Source organism: Petromyzon marinus, chromosome 47 (genome assembly GCF_048934315.1).
Source record: "Petromyzon marinus isolate PM22_M1 ecotype Great Lakes invasive population chromosome 47, UKy_Petmar_22M1.pri1.0, whole genome shotgun sequence".
Taxonomy (NCBI): Eukaryota; Metazoa; Chordata; class Hyperoartia; order Petromyzontiformes; family Petromyzontidae; genus Petromyzon; species Petromyzon marinus.
This window is the reverse complement of record NC_133713.1, coordinates 10,076,094-10,098,408: the sequence shown is the minus strand read 5'-3', so window position 1 is coordinate 10,098,408 and position 22,315 is coordinate 10,076,094. Positions and strand designations below refer to the sequence as shown.

The window sequence follows — 22,315 nt, the reverse complement described above, 5'->3', positions numbered from 1 at the left end:
CGGACGAGTGGATTGTGAAGGACCGCAAGGGGTGGGAGAATTGATTTACAAAAGAACACTGGGTGCCACCAATGACCCCCGACAGTAAAGGGTGCGAGGTTGACGACTATGTTGATGATGTCACCTGGTTATTAACGTAAATATATACACACATACGTGCAAATATTAAAGGTGATCCTTCTCAACAATGTTCAATGTTTACTAAGTCGGAAACCTGACATACAGAAGCGGTTTAGCAATCATAAATATTATATTGATGGGGATCACCAGACATCAATAAACCATGCCAGGCATTCAATGAAACTGAAAATGTTATTTTAGATTATTCTAATTTTGTGGTGTTCTGAATGTAATGTAATACCTTGACATGTCTCTACTGATGGTAAAGTTACAATGTAAATGACATTTTTTTAAACATAACTTATTTCCCTTTGCTGGATTTCAAGTTTCATTTATTAGGTATAGCCCTGTGAGCCATGCGGCTCTTGAGTCGGGTGCAACCGCAACAAAACAAAATATGAACAGAGAACATTTTAAAGCGACGACGCACAACAGAAACATCCTGGATAAACCAGCAAATCTTCCAGAAAAAAACACCGTATTACAACGCTGTGTGCAAAAATCCCAGTGTGATGCAAGTCAAACAATAACAACCATAAGACAATTTAGACTAAAGTTATCAGGCCAACACTGAGAAAGTCAGAGGGGTTATTTGGCCGTACTTCCTGACACGAGTGAGTGCAGGTTAGTAAATGGGGGTTGCCCAGGACCGGTTCATATATTACTCACCACCAGTGCTAGCTCTGGTTGGGAATCGAACTCAACTTTTACGTGTTCATAGGGGTGGTGTAACCCCCACTGTTCCTCCCTCCAGGGCTTAAAATAGCCACATTCGAATATTTTCAGTGCTTGTAGTCCAGACTCATGGTCTAGTTTTGACAGAGGAGCCCAGGTTTGTCGAGTTTGTTCCAATTTGTTTTGCCTATTTCCCCCAACTATATCCTGATTTCGATTTAAAGCTTTCGTGACTGCAGGGATTCATATTCGTGGTTCTTTCGATAAAGTCACGTAGAAGGGAAATAATAAAATAATAATAAATAAAACATAATAAAATAAAATTCTCACGACGTTTCGGCCACAATGCAAGCAGCCGTCCTCAGGTGAAGAACAGAGCTGCCGGAAAGACAGCGTCCCATTAGGACCGCTGCCTTGAGGAAGGCTGCTTGCGTTGTGGCCGAAACGTCGTGAGAATTTTATTATGTTTTATTATAATTTTATTATTTCCCTTCTACGTGACTTTACCGAAAGAACCAAGAATATATATATCCTGATTGTGCTATTATTGGTGTGTTCATGAGAATAATACCGGATTCAGATATATGACAGAGCAGTGCGACCCCCCCCCTCTTTCATGTTCAGAGAATGCACACGAAAGCGGATATCACAGAGCTACCTCTGAGATGCCTTGAAGTGACATCTGGCACATAAACGGGGCGGGTGGGGGGACACAGTACCTTCCAAAATTCCCGGCTGTAGAGAAATGTACGTCACGTGACGGTCTGACCTTTATTGTGAAATTTTCAAGGGCTGGACTTTACCAAAATAAAGTGCAAACTAATATTTAATACGATGGGGTATTTTTTTTGCATTAATTGGTGACCAGGATGAGCGCATCAACTCACCGAACTTGAAAATCCGGTTCAATCACAGGCAGCTGCCCGGATTCAAACCCAGGATCTCAGCGGTGACAGCTCAGCGCGCTTTGACCTCCGAGTAACCTGGCTGCCAATGTTTGTAAACCAGAAGCACGCTAGCAAGTATACCCCCCCCCCCCCCCCGCAGCGGAGTTCTGTGAGCGGCAAAGTTATGAGCGCGCAACGTGTCTAGAGATTATTTTTTGTCTTTCACCGAAGACTCTGTTCATGGCAATGCTTCACAACGTGTCTAAAGACATGATGAGCGTGGCGCAGCACCGTGCTCGAGTTGGAAACTCCACGCATCCACGATGGGGCCAGCCTATCCAAAGAGTGCACCAAGAAGTTAACTTGACGTAAACTTGAGCAACTCGTTTTTTATAGGGTCAAGGGGATCGTGATGTCTATCGGTGATGTGGTGGTGATGCAATTCCTGTATGGTGGCATTGATGATGAGACTAAGATAAGTCCCTGATGGATGTGTCAGCTCCACTGCTGCTTTGAGCAGGTAAACATTGAAACACATTTCAAAAACCTTAAATAATTGAAACAAGTGCTTCATAGGAGGAAGGGGTATGCAACTTGGGAATCTGTCAGTGTGGCAGGAGAGTGCTGTAGATGTACAGCACTTTCCTGCCAGGAAAACGAGGTTGTGATGGATGGTTCAACTCTGCAGTGTGTAAGAGGAGAGGATGAGCAACTTGAAGGTTGAGAATAGAATGTGGCAGGAAAGCGCTGCAGATATAATGATGAGGTTATGAAGGGTGGAACACGCGTGCAGGGTGGAGAAGGGCAGGCTACAGTTACAGGGGCAGGAATTGGAGTGTCACCCAGATATTGACGACCCAACCCAGACCGCTGGTGGCGATGTCCTAAAACTAAACTATTTTTTTTATTTTACCAGGTAAGGCCCACTGAGCTATGATAGCTCTTTTTCAGACGCGACTTGGCCACGAATGACAGCTCAACGAAGTGGCTTATCACGTGGAAATTTACAGCAGCCAAATCGTGTAAACGCATGTTTGTGAATGGAGGGGAAAAATCCAAGCGACCACGGGAGAAAACATGCAAACTGCAAATATACAAGTGTCAGGGTCAGGATCAAACCCACGACCACCTGTATATACCAGGCGAGGTAGTTAACAACTCCCCCTACCATGTCCTGACTGTAGGAGCCATGCATGCAACAAGAGAAAACCTAATGCCTGACCATTGATCACGATGACGCTGATGAGAGGGTAAGAGTAGGCCCCCTCCCCTTGGGAGACCTGGAGCCGACCACGCAACAAGCCGCACGCCCTGGCAGGTGGAATCGCTCTGAGGCCATGCCGGCAACAGCATGGCCGCTGGCACCCGTTGACGGCCGCTTGGCTCGCCTCGCCAGATCGTGTTTCATCAGCTGCTGCTGCTGCTGTTGTTGTTGTCGTTGTCGTCCCTCATGCACAAAGTGTTCTCCCGCATTGGCCACGGGGCAAATATAAATTCTGCGCAAATAGCATGGTGGAAAGGTAAATGAATGGCGGCCAGCGAAAGTACACCTTTAATAATGCATTCGGAACAGACGAGGGTTGGGGGAAGTTGCGGGGCGGGGGTGACTGTTGCTATTAACGAGTGCGGGAGACGTTTTTGAACTTGAAAGGAAATGCTGATTTTAATGAGAGAAGCGCCTGTTGGTCCACTATCGTCCAGAGAATCTATCACAGACTGAGCTTTTAGTCTATTACTCGAAGACGCAACAGGAGACTAGTTTTACGAGTATATTACTGTCTAGAGACCTCTTCAGAGTGCGGATTGCATGTCTATCATTGTCAAGAGACCCCATCAGAGACCCGGCTGCGAATCTATTATTCTCTTGAGATTTCAACATGGACCCAATCTTGTTTGTTTATCGCCATCAAGAAACCCCATCATAGAGCGGTCGGTTAGCCTTTCATTAGTGAGCGATATGTGAATCGGTCCTGAGCCCTGATAAACAACAACCGGCACGAACCAGCGTGGCCAAGTATAGTAAAACAACCTCCACGTCTCTGAAAGAGCTTTGTAGCTCATCGGATTCCTCCAGTAAAAATATTCTGATGCTGACAACGAACAAAACGAGTAGTGGCCTTTTGCCCACAAGCGGCTGGACGGGCTGAAATTTACAATCATTATTTTGACGACCATCACTATTCCTGCACACAATAAACAAAATAAGCAGGCACGCGAATGCATGTGTGCGTAATAAACCCTGCTGATCTCATCAAAGAGCATAAGTGTTCTGATAATAACCAATCTCCGGTCATCCTCGCAGCAACGGCTATTGGCTGGCCATCGAACAAAGACGAGCGCTTTCGGATGCGCTTCTGCAGCCATCTGGAATGCTCTCCCTTCCGATGTTAGGAAGCCACTGGAGCTATGCAGTTTTAATCTCGATGCAAAACTCATATCCGTAGAATTCATTATTTCTTTAGTTTGTAGTCCTCGCCACCTCTCCCCAACACCTCCGATTGTCGAGGTTGGCCACGTACGGTGCGAACGAAGTTCAACGCACACATTCGCGCGCACGCAAACACACTCACCGTGAAGCTGTTGTTGACGTTCTTGGTGCTGCTCTCCGCCACACTGGCGTCCGTCAGCTCCACTTCGTCAAAAATCAGCGACTGCCGGCGTCCATGTCGATCCGGGAGGGCGCAAGAGGAGGCGACGACGTCGCGCGTAAGGGGTTGAGTGGCGACGGGAACAGAGGAGGGAGTCACACGAAGGGAGGGAGGAGGCAAGAGAGCGAGGCGGGGGGGGGAGGGTTAGCCAGAGTGGGCTGTGTTACTTTCTGATAACCAATCTCCCTTGACAATCCATGAGGGCACTTCCTCGGGGAAAAAAAAAAAGAGCTATTTATTAATTAAATTGTTTGTGCTCGTTTTGGAGAAGTAAACAGTTCCCCTTGAGAAGGGGCAGGCGGATTTATGGACGAACACACAATTTAGCACGAGCTATTTATTTATTTTATTTATGACCAGGTGAAAGTCCATTGGAGGCGGTAGCAGAGGCGCAGTGGTTGTCACGCCGCGTTATGAAAATAAACGGCAAATCTCGCGACACCACTAGAGCCCTCTCGTGGCGAGGTAGTTAACGTCTCGCTTTGGTGGCGAGATGTTAACTACCTCGCCTCGTACACAGGAGGACGGTGGGTTCAATCCCGACCCCGACGCCTGTATATTTGGAGTTCGCATGTTCTTCCCGTGGTTGCGTGGATTTTTCTCCGGGTCCTCCAGTTTTTCCCCCTCCACATTTAGAATCAACGCGCGTTCAGAGTTATTTTGGCTGCAATACATTTCCGCGCGATAAGCCACTTCGTTGAGCTATCATTCTGGCCAGGTCGTTGCTGAAAATGAGCTATACAGCCTTACGTGGTCAAATAAAAAAAAACATAGTTTAGTTTCATTTGTGGGATTGACAATGGAAGGAAGTGATTGTGTGAACTGCTGGCCAGAAAGTAAAAACAAATTGGGGTCGGCTACGGGGCTATCGTTTCTCGCACCTCAGTGGCCGCCAATTTATCCCGCCACATCCCTTCCGCACACTCCGTGGGTGCCGCGGAGCGTAATGTGGAAACTGTTCATTTTTGCCGAGAACTGACAACCGCATGCAACCAGCGCCCTCCCACGGCTGAGCACAGGGCAGGGGGGGGGGGGGGCACGTGCTGCAGCAGTAACAAGAGTTCCCTCGTTATTCGCGAGGGATACGTTAAGCTTTGAATTGCGTGAAAATTAGCATAACAAAAAAAATTGGTTATAATAAATATAAAGTTAATAAAAACAAACGTTAACGTATAAAAACAATCGTTTCTAAATGAACTTACCTTGAGTTATGATGATGCTGCGCAGTAGAAGGATGCAGCATCTCGTCACTTTATCTCATCACGTTCTCGCATCACATTCTCTATCACTTTATCTCATCACTTTCTCTCCCTCTTCTCTCGATGCAGTCGTGCAGAGTTCCAGACGCAAATTCACGCACGGTCAAAATCGCGTATATAGCAAGTTCGTGAATAATAAGGGAATAACTGTAGCGAGGGTTTCTCTATTCATCTCAAGAAATCCTTGCTGAATTTTCACTTTATTTGGCAAAAAAATCAAATTCTTAAAAAATAACAGTCGGGCTGTCAAGTAATGAACATCTCTCTCTCTCGCAGGGGAGGGGGGTGGGCAAGGCAAAGCGCAGCACTCCGAGTAACTTGAAGGAAATCTCGGAAGTGGCTGCGCGAGCCCTTTCCGAGCGAACGGCGAGCTCTCACCTTTGTGTCTTTAGCGTAGTAGAGTGTGCGGGCTCGCAGCTTGAAGTACCGTCTCCTCCAGCGCTGGAACGAGCTCGTTTGCTTCATCAGAAATCCCTCCCGCACACTTAACTGCAGCGTTTGCACACAAACAAAAAACCCCATCACCCCCCACATAGCCATTAACAGACTGTTGGGGCAAGTGTTGTTAGCGAGCGCCTATTAAAGCCGGCACGGTACACGAGGACGCCTGGCAACCTTTGTCTCCCCAATGGCGATGTTTACACGCCGCGCTACGTACCCACTGAAGGCTGCGTTAACAAAGGGGAGGGGGGGCCCAGGAGTGGTTCATATCAGTCACCAGAAATCAAAGTCAGGTTACCGAGTTCGTGGTGCAGTGCACTAACCACAACGTCACCGCTTATGCACGTGCACACACAAACAAGCCCACACACGCAAAGCCACGTAACAGAAGCCGCCATTTGCCATTAAGTGGCAATGATGTCAACATGGTGTTTATGCCAGGCTAGGTGCACTTTCAGGCCATGTGCAATGTCGAAGGCCACTAGCAGGAAATCACTGCACTTCATCTGCTAAATGTGCTGCTCGTTTTTGAGAGCACGTACACACAAATATAAAGATCCCCCGTGTAGCCTTAACGGACTGTTGGGGAAAGTGCTGTTAGCGAACACCTATGAAGGCCGGAACGGCACACGAGGGGTTGGGTGGCCAGCACCACGCACGGCCGCCTTTGTCTCCCGAGTGGTGAAGTTTACACACCTCACCAGGTACTCATTTGAGGCTGAGTTACACACACACACACATCCACAAGGGAGGGTAATTCAGAGGGCAATTTAGGACTTGGAGCTGCAGCGGCGCACACACACCTGCCTGCAAACAATCAAAACTATGCACACGTGAACGAGTAAATGTGTAACTCACAAAAAGGCGATGTCGGAATGACATGCAACAGGTGGTGGCTATGGGAAATGTAATGTTACAAGACACACCGCACATATCTGCATTGCCAAATTCATCCCAATAGTACGGCTCATCATCAGCAGCCATGATCCATCCACTGGTGGATGAAGGCTATCTCTCACGGTATGCGAGTAAAAAAGAACTGGGGTGAACGGAAGAGTAGTGTGTGTGGTGAGGAGTTTGTGTTTTGGGGTGTGTAATGACAGGTGTGTGTGAGTGTAAGGGTGTGTGGTGAGGAGTGGGTGGGTTATATGGTGAATATTGGCAAGGCATGTGGTGAGTCGTGGTAGTGTGTGTGGTAGGGTGTGTGGTGAGAAATGGCAGATGCGTGGTGAGGAGTATCAGGGTATGAGGTGTGGGTGTGCTGTGCCCACACGTGCATACACACGTCGGCACATACACGCGCAAACACTGAGTGCACACACGTGCGTGTGCGTGCATCACATCTGAAGTCAAAGCGCGTAAAAACACTCGCCCAGGCTGACTGGCCACTTGTAGACACCAAACGAGCAGTTATCATGGAGCAGCGTGCGGATAACACTCTAAAACCACTCTCTGTGAAATTTAATCCATCATTTTTGCCGTATTTGCTGGGTAGGTCGATAGATATCAGCCCCGGAGGCAGTCGGCTGCTCTCAATTCCTCTCGCAGGCTTGACGATGGCGCGGCACAGATACTCCATGGCGAGATCGTTATAACTCGAACCTCATTTGATAACTTTAGACGACATCATATTTGCTTACTTGTATTTCAACGCTGTCTGTTGTTTCCCGAGGCCTATTTATCTGTATTATTTTCGCTTCAAATGTGTATATTATAATACAGTTGCTGTTTCCTAATAAGTTGTTTACTTGTCATTGTTTTCCGAATAGCCTTGGCTGTCACATATCGTCCACCTACCGTCTTTCTTTGCAATTACTTTTCGTTTTTGCCATTGTAGCTTTGGTTTTATTTTTCGTTGTCGTATTGTTTTAGTGGGTTTTTTTTGTGCCGTCTGCAGCTGCAATTATTTTTTTGTTTATTTCCCATTGTCGTAGGCCAGGGTAAAATTCTCCTCATAGGTTTTCTGTTAATCATATGAACGAGAGTTTGTATATCCGTTACTGCTCAGACGCAATGGGTGCCACGTCTAAATGCGATCAACTGCACGTGCTTTCTCATTTTCCGTTTCCGAGTGAAATTCAACATTGTCGTGGCAGATGTGGTCTCCCAATGTCGAACAATGCTGAACAAAAGTAGTGAATGACGAACAAATCGCCCTATCGCGGGTAATTATGACAATATTTCCTGTGCCGATCCTCGGATATGCTTAGGCTGTTCCTGATTCCTCCTGGCTTGTTCCCGAGCTCTAAGCCGTGCTTGTTCTCGAGCCACTCCTGGGTTGTTCCATTGGCTGTTCTGGTGCCGTTCTCAGCCAGTTCTGAGGCCAGCAGATCCGTGTGCCGAGGCCATTCCTCAAGTTAGCAGCGCTCACTTCCAAGTGCCCATGGAAACGAGGCATTAGGCTTACACTAAGGAGGCATTAAGTGGCCGCGGGAGGGACGATGAATAATTAAGCGTCGCGCAGCGAGTCCCGGCTTGATGGTGCCTCCGGGTTATAATCGGCACCATGCAGGCCTTTGTTTCCTACCCAATTATCGCTCTCCAACCGCACTCGATGGCGGGGGGGGGCACCCCCTTTTGGGGGCTCATGGGAGCCTCCGTGGGAGCGTTGGAGAACAATGATTGATGCCGGCTGTACGAGGGACCTTTAATGCGAGTTAATTGGTGTCTGGGAGGAGGGATATTAGTGTCTTGTCCGCGTTGAGAGGCGACGGAAATAGAAAGGGCTCTGTTTTGGTCGCCGTAATTGGGTCAATTGCCGCGCGGGAACACTTTAGGGGAGCAGAGAGTTATTCACGTTACGTATGCGTGGTGTCAGAGCAATTAATCATTGTAATTAATGTATTGAGCATGCGCCTAAAGAAGACCGCTGTTAATCAGTGAATGGTGCATACTCTGATGTGTGGATCAGACACGTGCGTGTGGTCATTCACGAAGAAAATGGAACAACCATTGAAAAGTTGCGCGTAGAATGTGGAGAGATGCATGCTTGGAATGACACTGAAAGACAGGAAGCACACATAGATAAGAGAACATCATAGTGTGCATGAATAGTAAGCGAGGTTTGGCGGGACAAGTCTTAGCATTTAAGGGATGATGGCCAGTGGTCGAGACTACATTTTGGAATATCGGCCAAAGGAGCGAATATGCCTAAGATAAGCACGCGGTATGGAGATGGAGCGATTAAATAAGGCAGTGTGCAGGTTATAGGTGAAGCGAGGGATGTGGACTGCGAGGGAAGGCCTTTTCCTCCAGCAGATGATAGAGCACGGCCGATGATGACGATTCAGCCCCTTCACAGTTCAATGAACTGTCAGGATTTGATTTCAAAAATCCTATTTTTTTGCCTCATTCTGTCTGTATTTTTTTTTACCCCCCTTCGTAAACAATTACATGAGCATATACTTTGCATCAACAACATCATCAGCATCACCATCATCATGGTCTATCCACTGCTGGGTGAAGGCATCCCAATTTCATCGCCATCCTTCACGGTCATGCGATGGCCACGTTCCATCTCGCCGCTCCATTGCGTGAAATTATCTCATCGCCCCATCTGCGAAGAGATCATTTCTATCGGGAGTTCTGCAAAATATAATTTGCATAGCCTGCAAATCGCTTGTGCAAACCCTGCAACCACCATGCTGACGTGTTTGACTAATGCAAATGATACAATAATGGGGGGAGGGGGGTTGCAGGGTTTCGGATTTCCGTAAACCCTGCAACAACAACTCTTCTCCATCCTCCACGCACTCTCCGATCCAGCAAAAAAAGATTATGATATCGTACGTAGATATGTAATGTTAAACTTATTTCGCACTGCAAGTAGCCAACCGTACTAATTGAAGGCCCCCTGGAGGTCACTATTTCTCCACTGCAGCCCCGATCATCTGCAACTCCCTTCCCACAGCCATGCGTCCTGTAGACTCCCTGCCCCTGTTCAAGTCCAGGCTCAAGACCTTCCTCTTTTCCTCTATGACAGCTGACTGGACATACAACATACATTGTGTTCTATGTACACTATAGGTGGGTCGGGGAAAAAAAAATTTGTAGATGCATGACACGATGCTTGCATTGTGAGCTTAGGCAGCTAGGCGGTTCTGGGGTCAGAGCACAGAGCCATCATCGCCGCGACCCACGGTTAGAATCCGGGTTTTCGGCCGCCTGTGGTGAATGCAGATTCTCTCGTGCAGCGAGTTGGTGGTGTCAGTTTGGTCACTGGTGACTGCACAAATGCACATCAAATAAATGCCGGATTCGCTCCGATATATAAAAACGTCAGCTTGACTACCATGTGAGGAACATCTCTACAGCACGGTACATGGGAAGTAAAAGACACTATTGTGAGTGGTTATGGCCATGTGGCTGATGGGATGCGTGAAACAAAGTATTCATGTGAAGGGTCTGATACGTGAAGGCGGCATAACGCCTGCTTATTTATTTTGTTATTTATATTCCCCATGACGACGCTGCTGATTATCTTCAGTAAAGTTAATACATTAATGTATTTAACTTTCATATTGACAGATGGGTTTTTGACTTGGGGGTTAATGTCTTATTTGCATGGGTCAGAGAGATGGACTTCAGCAAAGCACACAGAAAGGAAGCTTGTGAAGTTTAGGAGGAAGATGCAAAGGATCTCATGGCAGGCCAGGGGAACAACCTGAAAGCCCAGAAACGAATTGTCGATGTAAATCAGGAACATGAGACTGTTATGGGTGGGACACGTGTGCAGGATGGAGGAGGGGGGCAAGGTACAAGACAGGCATTGCAGCGCGGTGAGCGAACAAGGGGGAGACGCTTTAAGGTGGTGGTGGTGGTGATGAGACCACGGGAGGTCATTGAAAGTTGGGCGTCTACAATTTAACAGTTGTGTTTATATCGGCCGTGTGTGGGGAACAGTGGTGCAGTGGTCGGTGCACCGTGCCAATATTTTTAATTTACCGCCACAGCTAACAGCAGTGGGAAGTGGTAACTGAACCTGTCACGGGCCTCCACTGGGTCAACCCAGCCTTCAATTGTCTACCTTGAAAGGGGTGCGTGAACATCAACACTGCGGGGACAAGAGGCGAACGGGTGGATGGTCCAGGCCACACCACCTGGGTGGTGTGGCTCGCAAACAGCACTTCCCCCAACAGTCTATGCAAGCTACGAGGAGGATCTGTCTCTGTAGTGTAAAACAAGTTCAGGGGGGAAGTGAGGGCTCACCCAGAATACTCTCACCCCGAGTACTCCTTCTCCTCTCAACTCCGCTCCCTCTCGAGCCCTCCCCCGCGCCCTCCCAAACACATAACTCTCTTTTGTGAGTCTAATTTTAACCTTGCTTCTATTTTAAGCAGGAAGCACACAAAGCGGACTAATGTTTGAACTGTCACTATAGCAACGTGCCACGAAAAAACCCAGAAATGCCGGCTAACAACAGTCAACGGTTTGACTCCCGGACGCGGTGGTGATGACAAAGGCCATATTCTAGGCACCCGTTGTTTGAAGTGGGGCCGGATTCTCCCCATGCTGGATGCGGGCGAAGGCACGAGTGACTTTGGGGAGGTAATATTTTCCAAAATCAGATACATATGGGCAGTTCTACAAATTGCAGAACTTATCTGCTCTATCATTTAGAATAGAGCCGGCACATAACAGCATCTTCCTTTCAGAAATCATAAAACGTACAGGCAGGCTCCTCACTTGTTGGAACCAAATTTTAGAGAAAAAAGACAAAACACACCACTTGTTGAACTGCCATCTCTGGGCCACCTCCAATTACAATTACAGTAGCACTGCGAACCAAAATGAGATTTACAGTGATACTTTAAGCAAATACATTATTGCAGGTGTGCCAAAGGTTAAACTACAATTACACGGTGATCACAATTAATAGAAAAATAACATATTCTATTTTCTAAACAGTCATCCGGCCAATTCGATGTAACTTTGTTGATTTCTGAATTTGTGAATAATTTTCACGAATTCCTTCAATAGCCCCTTCTTTGATGTAAACGTCGCGATTACGGTAGAGCGTTTTTGAGATGCAATGGTACGGATGACGCTACATACAATCAAATTATGACAACAATTAGGGCCGGATATGTTGGGCATGTGATAAACGCCTATGACAGGCACGCTTCTCCAAACCCTGCCTCCAAATCGTTGCGTTTTAAGGCACCATTTTATCACCCCGAGTACTCACGACCAACCCAGCAGCACCCCCTTCCCACCCAACGACGGAACAGCTTACCGCGACTGCCGTCAGAGGCACGTGCATTGCCTTACTTTGCATATGCACAGTAAGGATTCTCTGGAAGAGGTGGCCAGCGGCGAAGAAGGTCGCAAAGACTGGAGTGCGAGAGAGAAAGCGGGCTCACGGAAAGCGATTGCAGGCGAGGTGCGGCAGATAGGCGGCTGTTTTGTAAGCAGAGTAAATTGAGGCCAGTGTCAATTTGCGCTCCGTGATCGTTTCATCACGGTCGACCGGTCAATCCCTCCTACTGCACCCAGCGGGCCCCCAACTCAATTCATCTCCACGGGCTCTCACTGTCCGTGTCGGTGCTCGCGAGTGTGCGCGTGGAGAGCGGTGGTGCAGCAGTTAGCGCGCCGCTTTAACAAAATTGGCTCCCCGAGTTCAATTCCCGCTCACGGCCAACACCGGTGACAATTATCTGAACTGGTGCTGGGCCTCCCCTAGGTCGACTCGGCATCAAATGAGTACCAAGTGTAATGTGAAAATGTCGCCACTAGGGAGACAAAGGCGGCCGGGCCACCCACCCCCTCGTGTGCAGTGCCGGCCTTCATAGGTGCTATTCGCTAACAGCACTTCCCCCAACAGTCTATTGAAGCTATACGGGGATGTGTGTCTTTGTTTGTACACGCACGCGTGTGTGTGTGTGTTTGTGCGGGAGCGAGCACATCCCTCCCTGCCTCCTCAAGCAGGTGTCGAGCGGCGCTCAAACCTGCAGTTGGTCCTCAGCCAGAAGCGGAGATCCCACGTGTCAGATGCCAGGCTTCTCTGTAACATTACTTTAATCATAGGTCTCATTCCTTTGAGATGATGATGCTGATTGTGTCAATCCTATGATAATAATGATGCAGGTGTCACTCTTTTAAAATGATGATCATACCTGTCAATCCTTTGACAAATATGACTGTAATGTTTAAAAAATGTCCATCCTACGTAGCGGCAATATTTAGGGGCAACCAAAAATAGAAAATTTAGTTTTCAGATTTCTATAATCATAAGCACAGACAATGACGTGAGAAATCCTAAACATTGTGTAATATTCGGTTTAAGACGTATCATAACTCTGGGAAAAGATAAGGGAGTTAAGACATTTGATGTTCGAAAGTTAAAATTTTAGAGGTGGTCAGCACCACTCTTAAGTCAATTGTAACCAGTAGCAATTCATAACATGACATAGTTATATTCTTGGTTCTTTCGGTAAAGTCACGTAGAAGGGAAACAATAAAATAATAAAAATATAAAACAATACAATTCTCACGTGTTTCGACAGAGGTTCTTTGCAAGCCATCTGGCTACCATGAGAGATTCGTTCAAGAGGCTATCCACATATACAAACACAGAGACAATTTCAACCGAGAAGATGGATTCTGGCTTAGCAATCATTGGAAGGATTTGATAAACCATTTCGGGTCTTAATTGATTGTTCACGCTTACGGTGGCTTTCAGACCGAATCCATTATTTTCGTCTCCCCCCTCCTCTTTTCCGAACATAGATGGACTCATCCATCTGAATAACTGCCAAATCGCTCTCCGTGGTGCTAACGTTAAAAAAAACGCCACTTTTTTCAAATATTTCTTGCTGTGGTTTTCACACCTGATGATGATTGCTTGTGTTGCAGTCGAAACGTCGTGAGAATTGTATTGTTTTATATTTTTATTATTTTTTTGTTTCCCTTCTACGTGACTTTACCGAAAGAACCAAGAATATGAATCCCTGCAGTCACGAAAGCTTTATATCATGACATAGTTAATGATAAAATGAATTATTTGTAACGTTTATAAGAAGATGAATACTTTATATAATCAAAATAAATAACATACAGACCGGCTGAATTGGACGGAGTGATGATAATCATGATGGTCATGTTGAACGTGTTTGTCTTCCTGGCTGCAGATTGGCTGACACAGTGGGCGTGATGATGTAATCCCAAGCAACAGAATCTATGCAAGCGAGGGCTGCCATCTCATTTTGACACCCGTATTTATATTCACTTGGGATTCATAACCTTTTATAACATTTAGGACCCTAGTATAATCTTAGCCTGCCTGACTAAAAACAACTTTAGGGGCATTTTCTGAACTTGGGCCCACTAGTCAATCAGGTACGGGTGCAAGCTGGATTCGCACCCTAGGAGCCAATGCTCGAATTTTGAGACCGAGTGAAATGCAACATTACCTAAGAGTAATTGGGATCAACACTGTAAAGTCATTTACTTACTTATCGAGTATGTATGTATGTTGAACTTCTTTCGTACGCTACGTAGCCAACAATGTTAATCGGAGGTGCTGAGTGTACATCAATTACAGCTTCAAACACGAAACAAAAACTCAGTTTTGATTTAAAGCTTTCGTGACTGCAGTAATTCACTCAGTTTTTTCGGTAAAGTCACTTGAAGGGAAACAACAAAATAATAAAATATATAAAACAATAAAAAATTCTCACGACGTTTCGACCATAACTCAAACCAACACACCTGAAGACGACCGTTTGAGTTATGGTCGAAACGTCGTGAGAATTTTTTTAATTGCTTTATATATTCATAATAAAGGTTTTTGGGTTAGATCGCGTTTATTTATAAATGTGTCGCAACCCTCCACCACCCGACACGGCCAATCAGCAAAAAAAAGTGTCACGTTGACAAAAGACAAACAATTCACTACTTCAGCCCACCGGTGTGCTGAAGAGCTAATCCACATTTACAGTTTGAGTACGACGTTTCGCTGGTAAATACTTCCAGCATCATCGGGCAATTCTGGCAATTCTGGCGAATTGCCCGATGATGCTGGAAGTATTTACCAGCGAAACGTCGTACTCAAACTGTAAATGTGGATTAGCTCTTCAGCACACCGGTGGGCTGAAGTAGTGAATTGTTTGTCTTTTGTCAACGTGACACTTTTTTTGCTGATTGGCCGTGTCGGGTGGTGGAGGGTTGCGATACATTTATAAATAAACGCGATCTAACCCAAAAACCTTTATTATGAATAATATTGGTCGCGAAAGCCTACGTGTTAAACTGTTTTATATATATTTTATTATTTTGTTGTTTCCCTTCAACGTGACTTTACCGAAAAAACTAAGAGTAAAAACTAAGTTTCTCAATGAATCTCACAAAAAACGTCGCTGTATTTCCAGAAATATGTAATGCAAAAAAACACTAAAACTACACTCGAGTTAAGCAGTGCACAATAGCTAATGATCCCTCATGGGCCACGTGGATCACGTGACCACTCCAATACCACTCTATATCACGCGAACTCAAGTGGTATAACCCGCTATGCACACGATTACCAATTAAATGTAAATGTCACTGCACGATGATTATCTTTTTGTTTCGCTTATTTTTACAATGCAAAAACCGCTCTGTGTACAGCTCATCTGCAGCACTCCCAGGATCTCAGCAGTGGCGGCTCAATACTGTGGCTCGTAATCGGCCTCCCGAGCCACCCGGGCCACACGAGGGATACCGCCAGGGGTTTAAAAAGCCCAGTCGCCACCACACGCTCCCTCTCGCAGGCGGATATTGGCTGGTGGGTGGGCCAGGGAATGTTTGTGCATAAACCAGCGCGGCGTGGCATTACGCGGACTTTGATGTCTGTCGAGCCGAGTGAGATGAAGGCCGGGAGGCGTCATGGGACCCCATTGCATGATTCCACATTACCGCGCTGGCGACCTTCACCCAACCTCTGATTAGCACGGTTGGCTATGTACGGTGCAAACGAAGATCAACATACAGGCATACATACCAAAGTTTTGAGTCAGCGGTCAAGATAAAGAGGTCAACATGACCAATGCCAACGACAACCCTGACCCCTCTTTGCAGCAGCTTGGTTCCATCTAATAAAATCCACAAATGCCGAAACCAGATCTTAACAAGGTCTGTTCTTCATCTTGGTCTTCTCATCGGTTGCCAATCTGTGAGTGACACCCCAATGCCTCTCTTGGCAACCTTCCCTCCTCCACCCTGGACACATGTCACATCCATCCCAACCTCTAACCGATTCTAACCGCACATTTTTCCTGTCACATTAAATTCCAAACTTCCAAGTTGCTTACCCTACTCTGCCATACATTTACCAGCATATTTTTTGTTTATACATGTATGTTGATTGAGACACGGTGCTGGCAGACTTACTTTTGGAAAAGTAATCATTTTCTGATTAGTGGAGGTTTTTGAAGGCATGTCAAATGTTTCCCTTCTCAGCAGATTCCCCAAACTTATACCTGTATACCAAATTCCGAAGTTACGATTCTCATTCTCGTCTGCTGCCACAGAGTCTGGAACTACCGTCCGCCTGCCTTCCATGCCAGCAACTGCCTGCCTCTATTCAATACCTCCCTAGTCTTCTCTACCTATGACCGACTGCCTCTGTCGAAAAAACTATAAAGCACTGTCCGTGCAATTGCGCGGGATGCACGTCCAGGATGGTGGGAGGGGGGTTTAGGTATGGCGTCAGTTCACACGAACCCAGCTCAACGCCGTGGGATGCGGGTTATATCACCCGTGTACCAGTCAACCAAGCAGCCAGCGAGCAAAACTTTTTTTTTCTCGTGTAGTATGATATGCCCACTGTTTCAACACATTGTTGTACTATGGACATCTGTGGGTACGAATGTCTTTTTTAAATGGTAAAATCATTCGTTTCCATTCAGGATCACCCTTCCATGCTGTATTTGTTTTTACATTACAGTACTGTGTAGTGAATGCAGCGGCCGCTAGTGGCTACAGTGGTTACGTGCACCCATGCAATAGTAAATACAATATATATCTATTCTGACACACAATTTGAATGTGTGCATCGAAACCTTTGGAGTCAATGTATGTCATTGAATCACAGTATCGTTACCCCTCTACACGCTCACACAGTAGTCCAGGTCGTCCACCTTGACCTCCTTCTCAAGCCCCCTGTATTATGCCCATGCACAACCCTTTTCTCAACCCACCGTAGAGGTCGCAATGATTATTTCACCAATAATTCAACGCGCTGGTCAACGCCGGTGTTCTGAAGGATAGATATGGTGCGCAGTAGTGCAGTACAACAAGAGATGGTGTTGCACTCCCCTCTGCCGTCCACCAGGAAGCCTAGCAGGACAAAACAACATGCTGGTCGGCCATCCAAGAACCATCCAGGCGAGGCCCCGAGCAAAACTGACTAAACGATGATCGACTACATTCACGGTCTCATTTATTACTATGACTTTGGGATAGACGTCAGTATGTCAGTTCCACATTTGTCCAGCATTGGGGTGTTAAGCAGGCGGAGGGGTAAAGTGCTATACACGGCAAGGTCGGCAAGGAAACTATTCGCAGTGAGACAACAAGAGGCAAGTAACACGAGTGGTCGGGCACACAGATGGGGGGATTAACGTGAGCGACTTCAGAAGAGCACTGGACCTAAACGCACCTGTAGAAGAGGCAAAGAGAAGCAAGAGGGGGGGCATTGATGAGTGAGGAGAGAGACAGGATGAGGTCGTCAATAAGGCAAACAGCTCTCCTCACCTGTATGGCAGTAATCTTCTGTCCGCAAGAGGAAGTACAATAAATTTTATTTATAAAGGGGCTACGAATTCTGCCTCCGGTTAGAACGCTTGGTTATGTGTGGTACGAAAGATGTTCAACATACATACACCCAACTCTTGATGTCCGTTCAATGGATTACAAGACTCAAACATGTTGTCAATTGTTCTTCAGATGCCATACAAAAGTTCTCCACGCACATATATGAGTTATTTTTCCGGAGTTTGAGTTATTCAATCTTGATTTGAAGTTTTCGTGACTGCAGGAATCCATACTCTTTGGTTCTTTCGGTAAAATCATCACGCAGGTATTTCATTTTATTTTATACCTACATGACTTTACCGAAAGAACAAAAGAGTTTGAGTTATTCACTTCTGGACACTGTTTTTTTTGTCCCACAAAATAACCTAAACAAGAATTTGGCCAAATATCTCAAAACAAGACCATCCAGAAAAAAGCCTTGAGACTAAGTGAGGCTCTCTCTTGAGCGAAGATTTCTCATCATTGCAATGATGTGTTACTTTAGATGCTGCAGCAATCGAGTTGGAGTGCCTCCCCTCCAACGAGCAGCACTATTCTCGATTGGAGGTTTCGATGCAAACTCCCCATTCCTATGATAAGTACCAGTCCCTCCAGAAGACAAAGCATGCTTTGAAGAACGGCTTATAACAGATAACAATCAAGTGATGTAGTGGTCACAAATCTCTTCAGTGTTTGGTTTCAGCTTTAAATAAGCCTCACACACATTTTTCACGGTCTTGTGATTTTAATCACATTTAGTATTGAATGCTAAACCTCCTGGGTTTCAAATAGATTTTTCTGCTCTGATACATTTCGTTATATTACAGTGACCTCTTATCGAGACACTAGGGGCGCTGTAGTTTCCCACGTCGCCCGATACCACGTAGCAAAAGGTTAATCTAATGCCAATAAAACTGATATTTTTAAGTCTCCGAGAAGAATGATTTGCCGAATAATGTGTTGCCCAAATGTATGTATGTTGAACTTAAATCGCACCGTACGTAGCCAACCGTGATAATCGGAGGTGCAGAGGGGAAGGACTACTAAACATAAAAAGCAGTTACAAAAAAAAGTGCATAGCTCCAGCGACTTCCTGATATCGAAAAGGAAGAGCTTTCCAGACGGCCGCAGAAGCGCATTTGAAAGCGTGCGCTTCGGTAACCGTCTTTGTTCGAAAAAATAAGTTGGTAATCTTCAAAAAGTCCTCTCTCACTAGACTCCAGTTTGAACGTGCACCTTCCTCAACTCTATTCCACCGGCAACTGGTGTGCGAAGCCTTGGAGGTTTTCATTGATTCCGAGCTCTCAAGTCTCTCCCCGCACATCTCAATTCTGAAGGACCTCATAGCTCCATCTACGCAACATGTCAGACATCCACCATTTCCTTACCGCAGTTGCCACCGAGAAGCCTCGTCCATGCCTTTGTCACAAATACCGAATCGACGAAACAAATTATTTTTTTATTTTCCCAGGTAAGGGCCACCGAGCTATTAAAAAAAAAACTATTTTTCAGAAGACACCTGACCGCAAATGACAGCTCAACGAAGTGGCTTTATTATCACGTGGGCATTTTTGTTGCTGCCAAATACTCTAAACGCAAGTTGATTCTAAATGTGGAGGGTGAAAACCCGGAGGGCACGGAGGAAAATCCAGGCGAACACGGGGAGAGCGAATAAGCAAACTGCAAATATACAGCAGCAGCAGGCGTCGTCAGGGACGGGGTCGAACCCACGACCTCCTGTATACAAGGCGATGTAGTTAACATCCCCCCATATTGGCGGCGCCCAAACTGCAATACTCTTATCGACTGCCTCCCAATATCCATCATCTCCAAACTCGAGAAAATTCGGAATGCCGCTGCCGAACATCTCAAGCCGCACCAGTAAAATGAGACCACATTCCCGAAGAACACAAATTCAAGATTTGAGTCACCCGCTCTCAATAGAATCGGTCCCTGTCGAGCCCTCCCCCATCCCATTTCACTTGTACACATCCCCCACCTCTCTCTCTCTCTCTCCATGCACACCTGTAAGAGCGCCCGGTCAGACCGCTCTCTCCCATGGTCTCAAACTAAATTCCTTCATTCAGCTCGCGCCTGTAGACTACTTTACTTTTCCCCTGTTCAAGTCCATGTTCGAGATCATTCCTGTTCCTCTGCGTGCCACCGACTGCCCTCAAGTCTATAAAACGATCCATAAACGAGTTTATGGTTTTTAATGTAAAGCCTTTTTAAGCGTAATGTATGTGTGTACAAGCGATAATATTTGAGTGTGTACGCACGTGTGTCAATGTAAGTATCTGGGTCCCTATATATAAAAAAAAGTATTTGCAAGTGTATATATAAAGGCCATGTCTATGTAAGGTTACGGTGTTCAATGCAAGTCTGTACAAATCAATGACTATGTGGGTATATGGGTCTCCATGCAAGTCTGTGGGACTTTAAATAACGGTCTTCGAAAGCATTCAAACAAAACTTACGTTAAAAACTACTCGTTCCTCTACAACACGGCAAGTTGTAGGTCAACACATCGACGCGGAACATATTTTACGAAACAATCGTCAACAAGATTTTATATATATCGACAGCCCGCGGAGACGCCGGGGACACCGGTCTTGCGTGGTATTGCTACGGGGATCCTGCGCTAGGCCGCCGGCGCGACCGGACAGCCGTGCAGAGGGTGAGACCGCAAACGGGGTGGGAAAAATTCGCGGAATGGCGAACGTCGTCTCACCTTGCAGCGGATCTGTCCGGACGTGGATACTTTCCGCTTCACTTTGGCGCCGCCATCGTGGTCAGTGTCGCTGTCCGACGATTCGTCGAGGCCCAGCTGCGGTGGCGGCGGCGGCGGCGGCAGCGGCGCGGGGAGCGGGAAACCCGGGTCGGCTCCAGCCGCCATGTTTGTTTCAGCGCACGCGGAGGGGAGGGGCTCCGGGGGGTGGGGGGGGGGAATGCGGGGGCGAGGGGATGGGGGATTGCGGGGGGGGGGGTTACAGGGGTGAAGAGGGGGGTTGAGGGGAGGGGGTTTACCTGGGGGTGGGGGGGATGTAGTCTGCCAGTCATCTCAGGCGGTCAACCCTTTGACAGCCACCTGGGTCCGCCCCGAGACCTCCTCCTTTCAGAGAGCCTTCGACACTAACTTCACGCGACCCTCAAAGTGCACCGAGCCTGGCACAGGCGTCGTGGTGACGTCACCGCCACTTAGTGACGAATGGCGGCTGCTGTTGTTGTTGTTGAGGAAGCTATCCTGGTCTCCTCGGCCACGGTTATGGCCTCGTTTCTCTCCGCTTGCGAAGCGTGGAGGCCCTTAGAATGGGAACATCTGCGCCGGTTTAAAACGTTCAGGATGGCCTGCCTACGGACCCGTCTTGGGGTTTTGTGTTTTTTTACCAGACTGGATTGTGTGAGGAGCTCACAGATCCTTGAAACATCTGGACACAGTTCCATCGGTGAGTTCTTCCGGCAAGTGAGGCTGAGCTGGCTGGGTCATCGAGGCTGAGCTGGCTGGGTCATCGAGCCCGCATGCCCAGCCACCGCATGCCCAAGCAGCTTTCGTTCGGCTGGATAGATGGGGCTAAAGGGGGACGCGGCACGGGCTAGAGAAGAGATGGAGTGATGTGGTACAGGAGGACGTGGAGCTGAGTGGACTTTCCGATGACTGGTACCAGCGGTGTCAAGATCGGCCTCTGTGGAGGAGGAGGCTCGTGAAGGACGCTACTGGGCAGTTGGAGGCAGTCGCCCTCCAACAACAACGGAGGGCGGAGGAACGACGCTCACAACAACGAGCGGAGCGCCGGGTGGCTAAAACGCAGAGTTTAATACGTAGTAGACTTTCGCGACCAATATTATCCATAGTAGAGGTTTTGGGGTTAGAGCACGTGAATATCAATGGGTCGTTAAATCCGCCACCACCCGACACAGCCAATTCGCAAGGTTTGACACGTGAACAGAACATCCCAATTCGTTACGAGTACAGCACAACGGTCTGTTGGAGAGTAAACCCAACACATTTACAATTCGAGTACGATGTTTCGCCAGTAATTACAACTAGCATCATCAGGCGAGAGCCAGAGTTGTGTTTTTGGCACGGTGCAGCTGCCAGCCATCTCAGTCAGTCAACCTATCAGCACCTAGCAAGGCACAAAGTGCCATGGTGATGTCACCACAACGTTGTTGTTGTTGTTGTTAGGGGGATGAGAAGGGGAGAGGTGTGGGAATCTGGGGGCCTCGGTGGGACGAATTGGAAGGGCAATGCGGTTCAAAAGGGAGGGCGAGAGGCGGCCACTCGCAAGGAAGTGAGGGGTCGGCGTTTGCAGGGGGCAGGAAGGGTCCATAATGGCAGAGGAAGGAGGGATGGAGCCACTGGGCAAAGTGTAGAAGGCGTTGCGAAAATCAGTTTGGCGAGAAGGGTTAGGGCAATAGGGGGGGGGGGGTGCAGAAGCATTATTATTCGGGTACCGTGTTGTCTATAATATAGGTTTTTGGATTATATCGCGTAAATATAAATGTGTCGTAA

General features: G+C 47.1%; 1 protein-coding gene across 2 annotated transcripts in view; it reads right to left on the bottom strand.

Annotated features, from left to right (window-relative positions):
- Positions 1 to 20,734, bottom strand: part of LOC116952594 (diacylglycerol kinase delta-like) — a 69,477-nt gene extending 48,743 nt beyond the window's left edge. For both annotated transcript variants that reach the window (XM_076074384.1, XM_076074385.1), the window contains exons 1-3: positions 20,534 to 20,734; positions 5,968 to 6,078; positions 4,253 to 4,333 (exon numbers count right to left, since the gene is read on the bottom strand). In XM_076074384.1, the coding sequence (XP_075930499.1) occupies positions 4,253 to 4,333; positions 5,968 to 6,078; positions 20,534 to 20,698 (357 nt within the window). In that variant the 5' untranslated portion in view covers positions 20,699 to 20,734. The remainder of the gene's footprint in view (positions 1 to 4,252; positions 4,334 to 5,967; positions 6,079 to 20,533) is intronic.
- Positions 20,735 to 22,315: the final 1,581 nt, after the last annotated feature.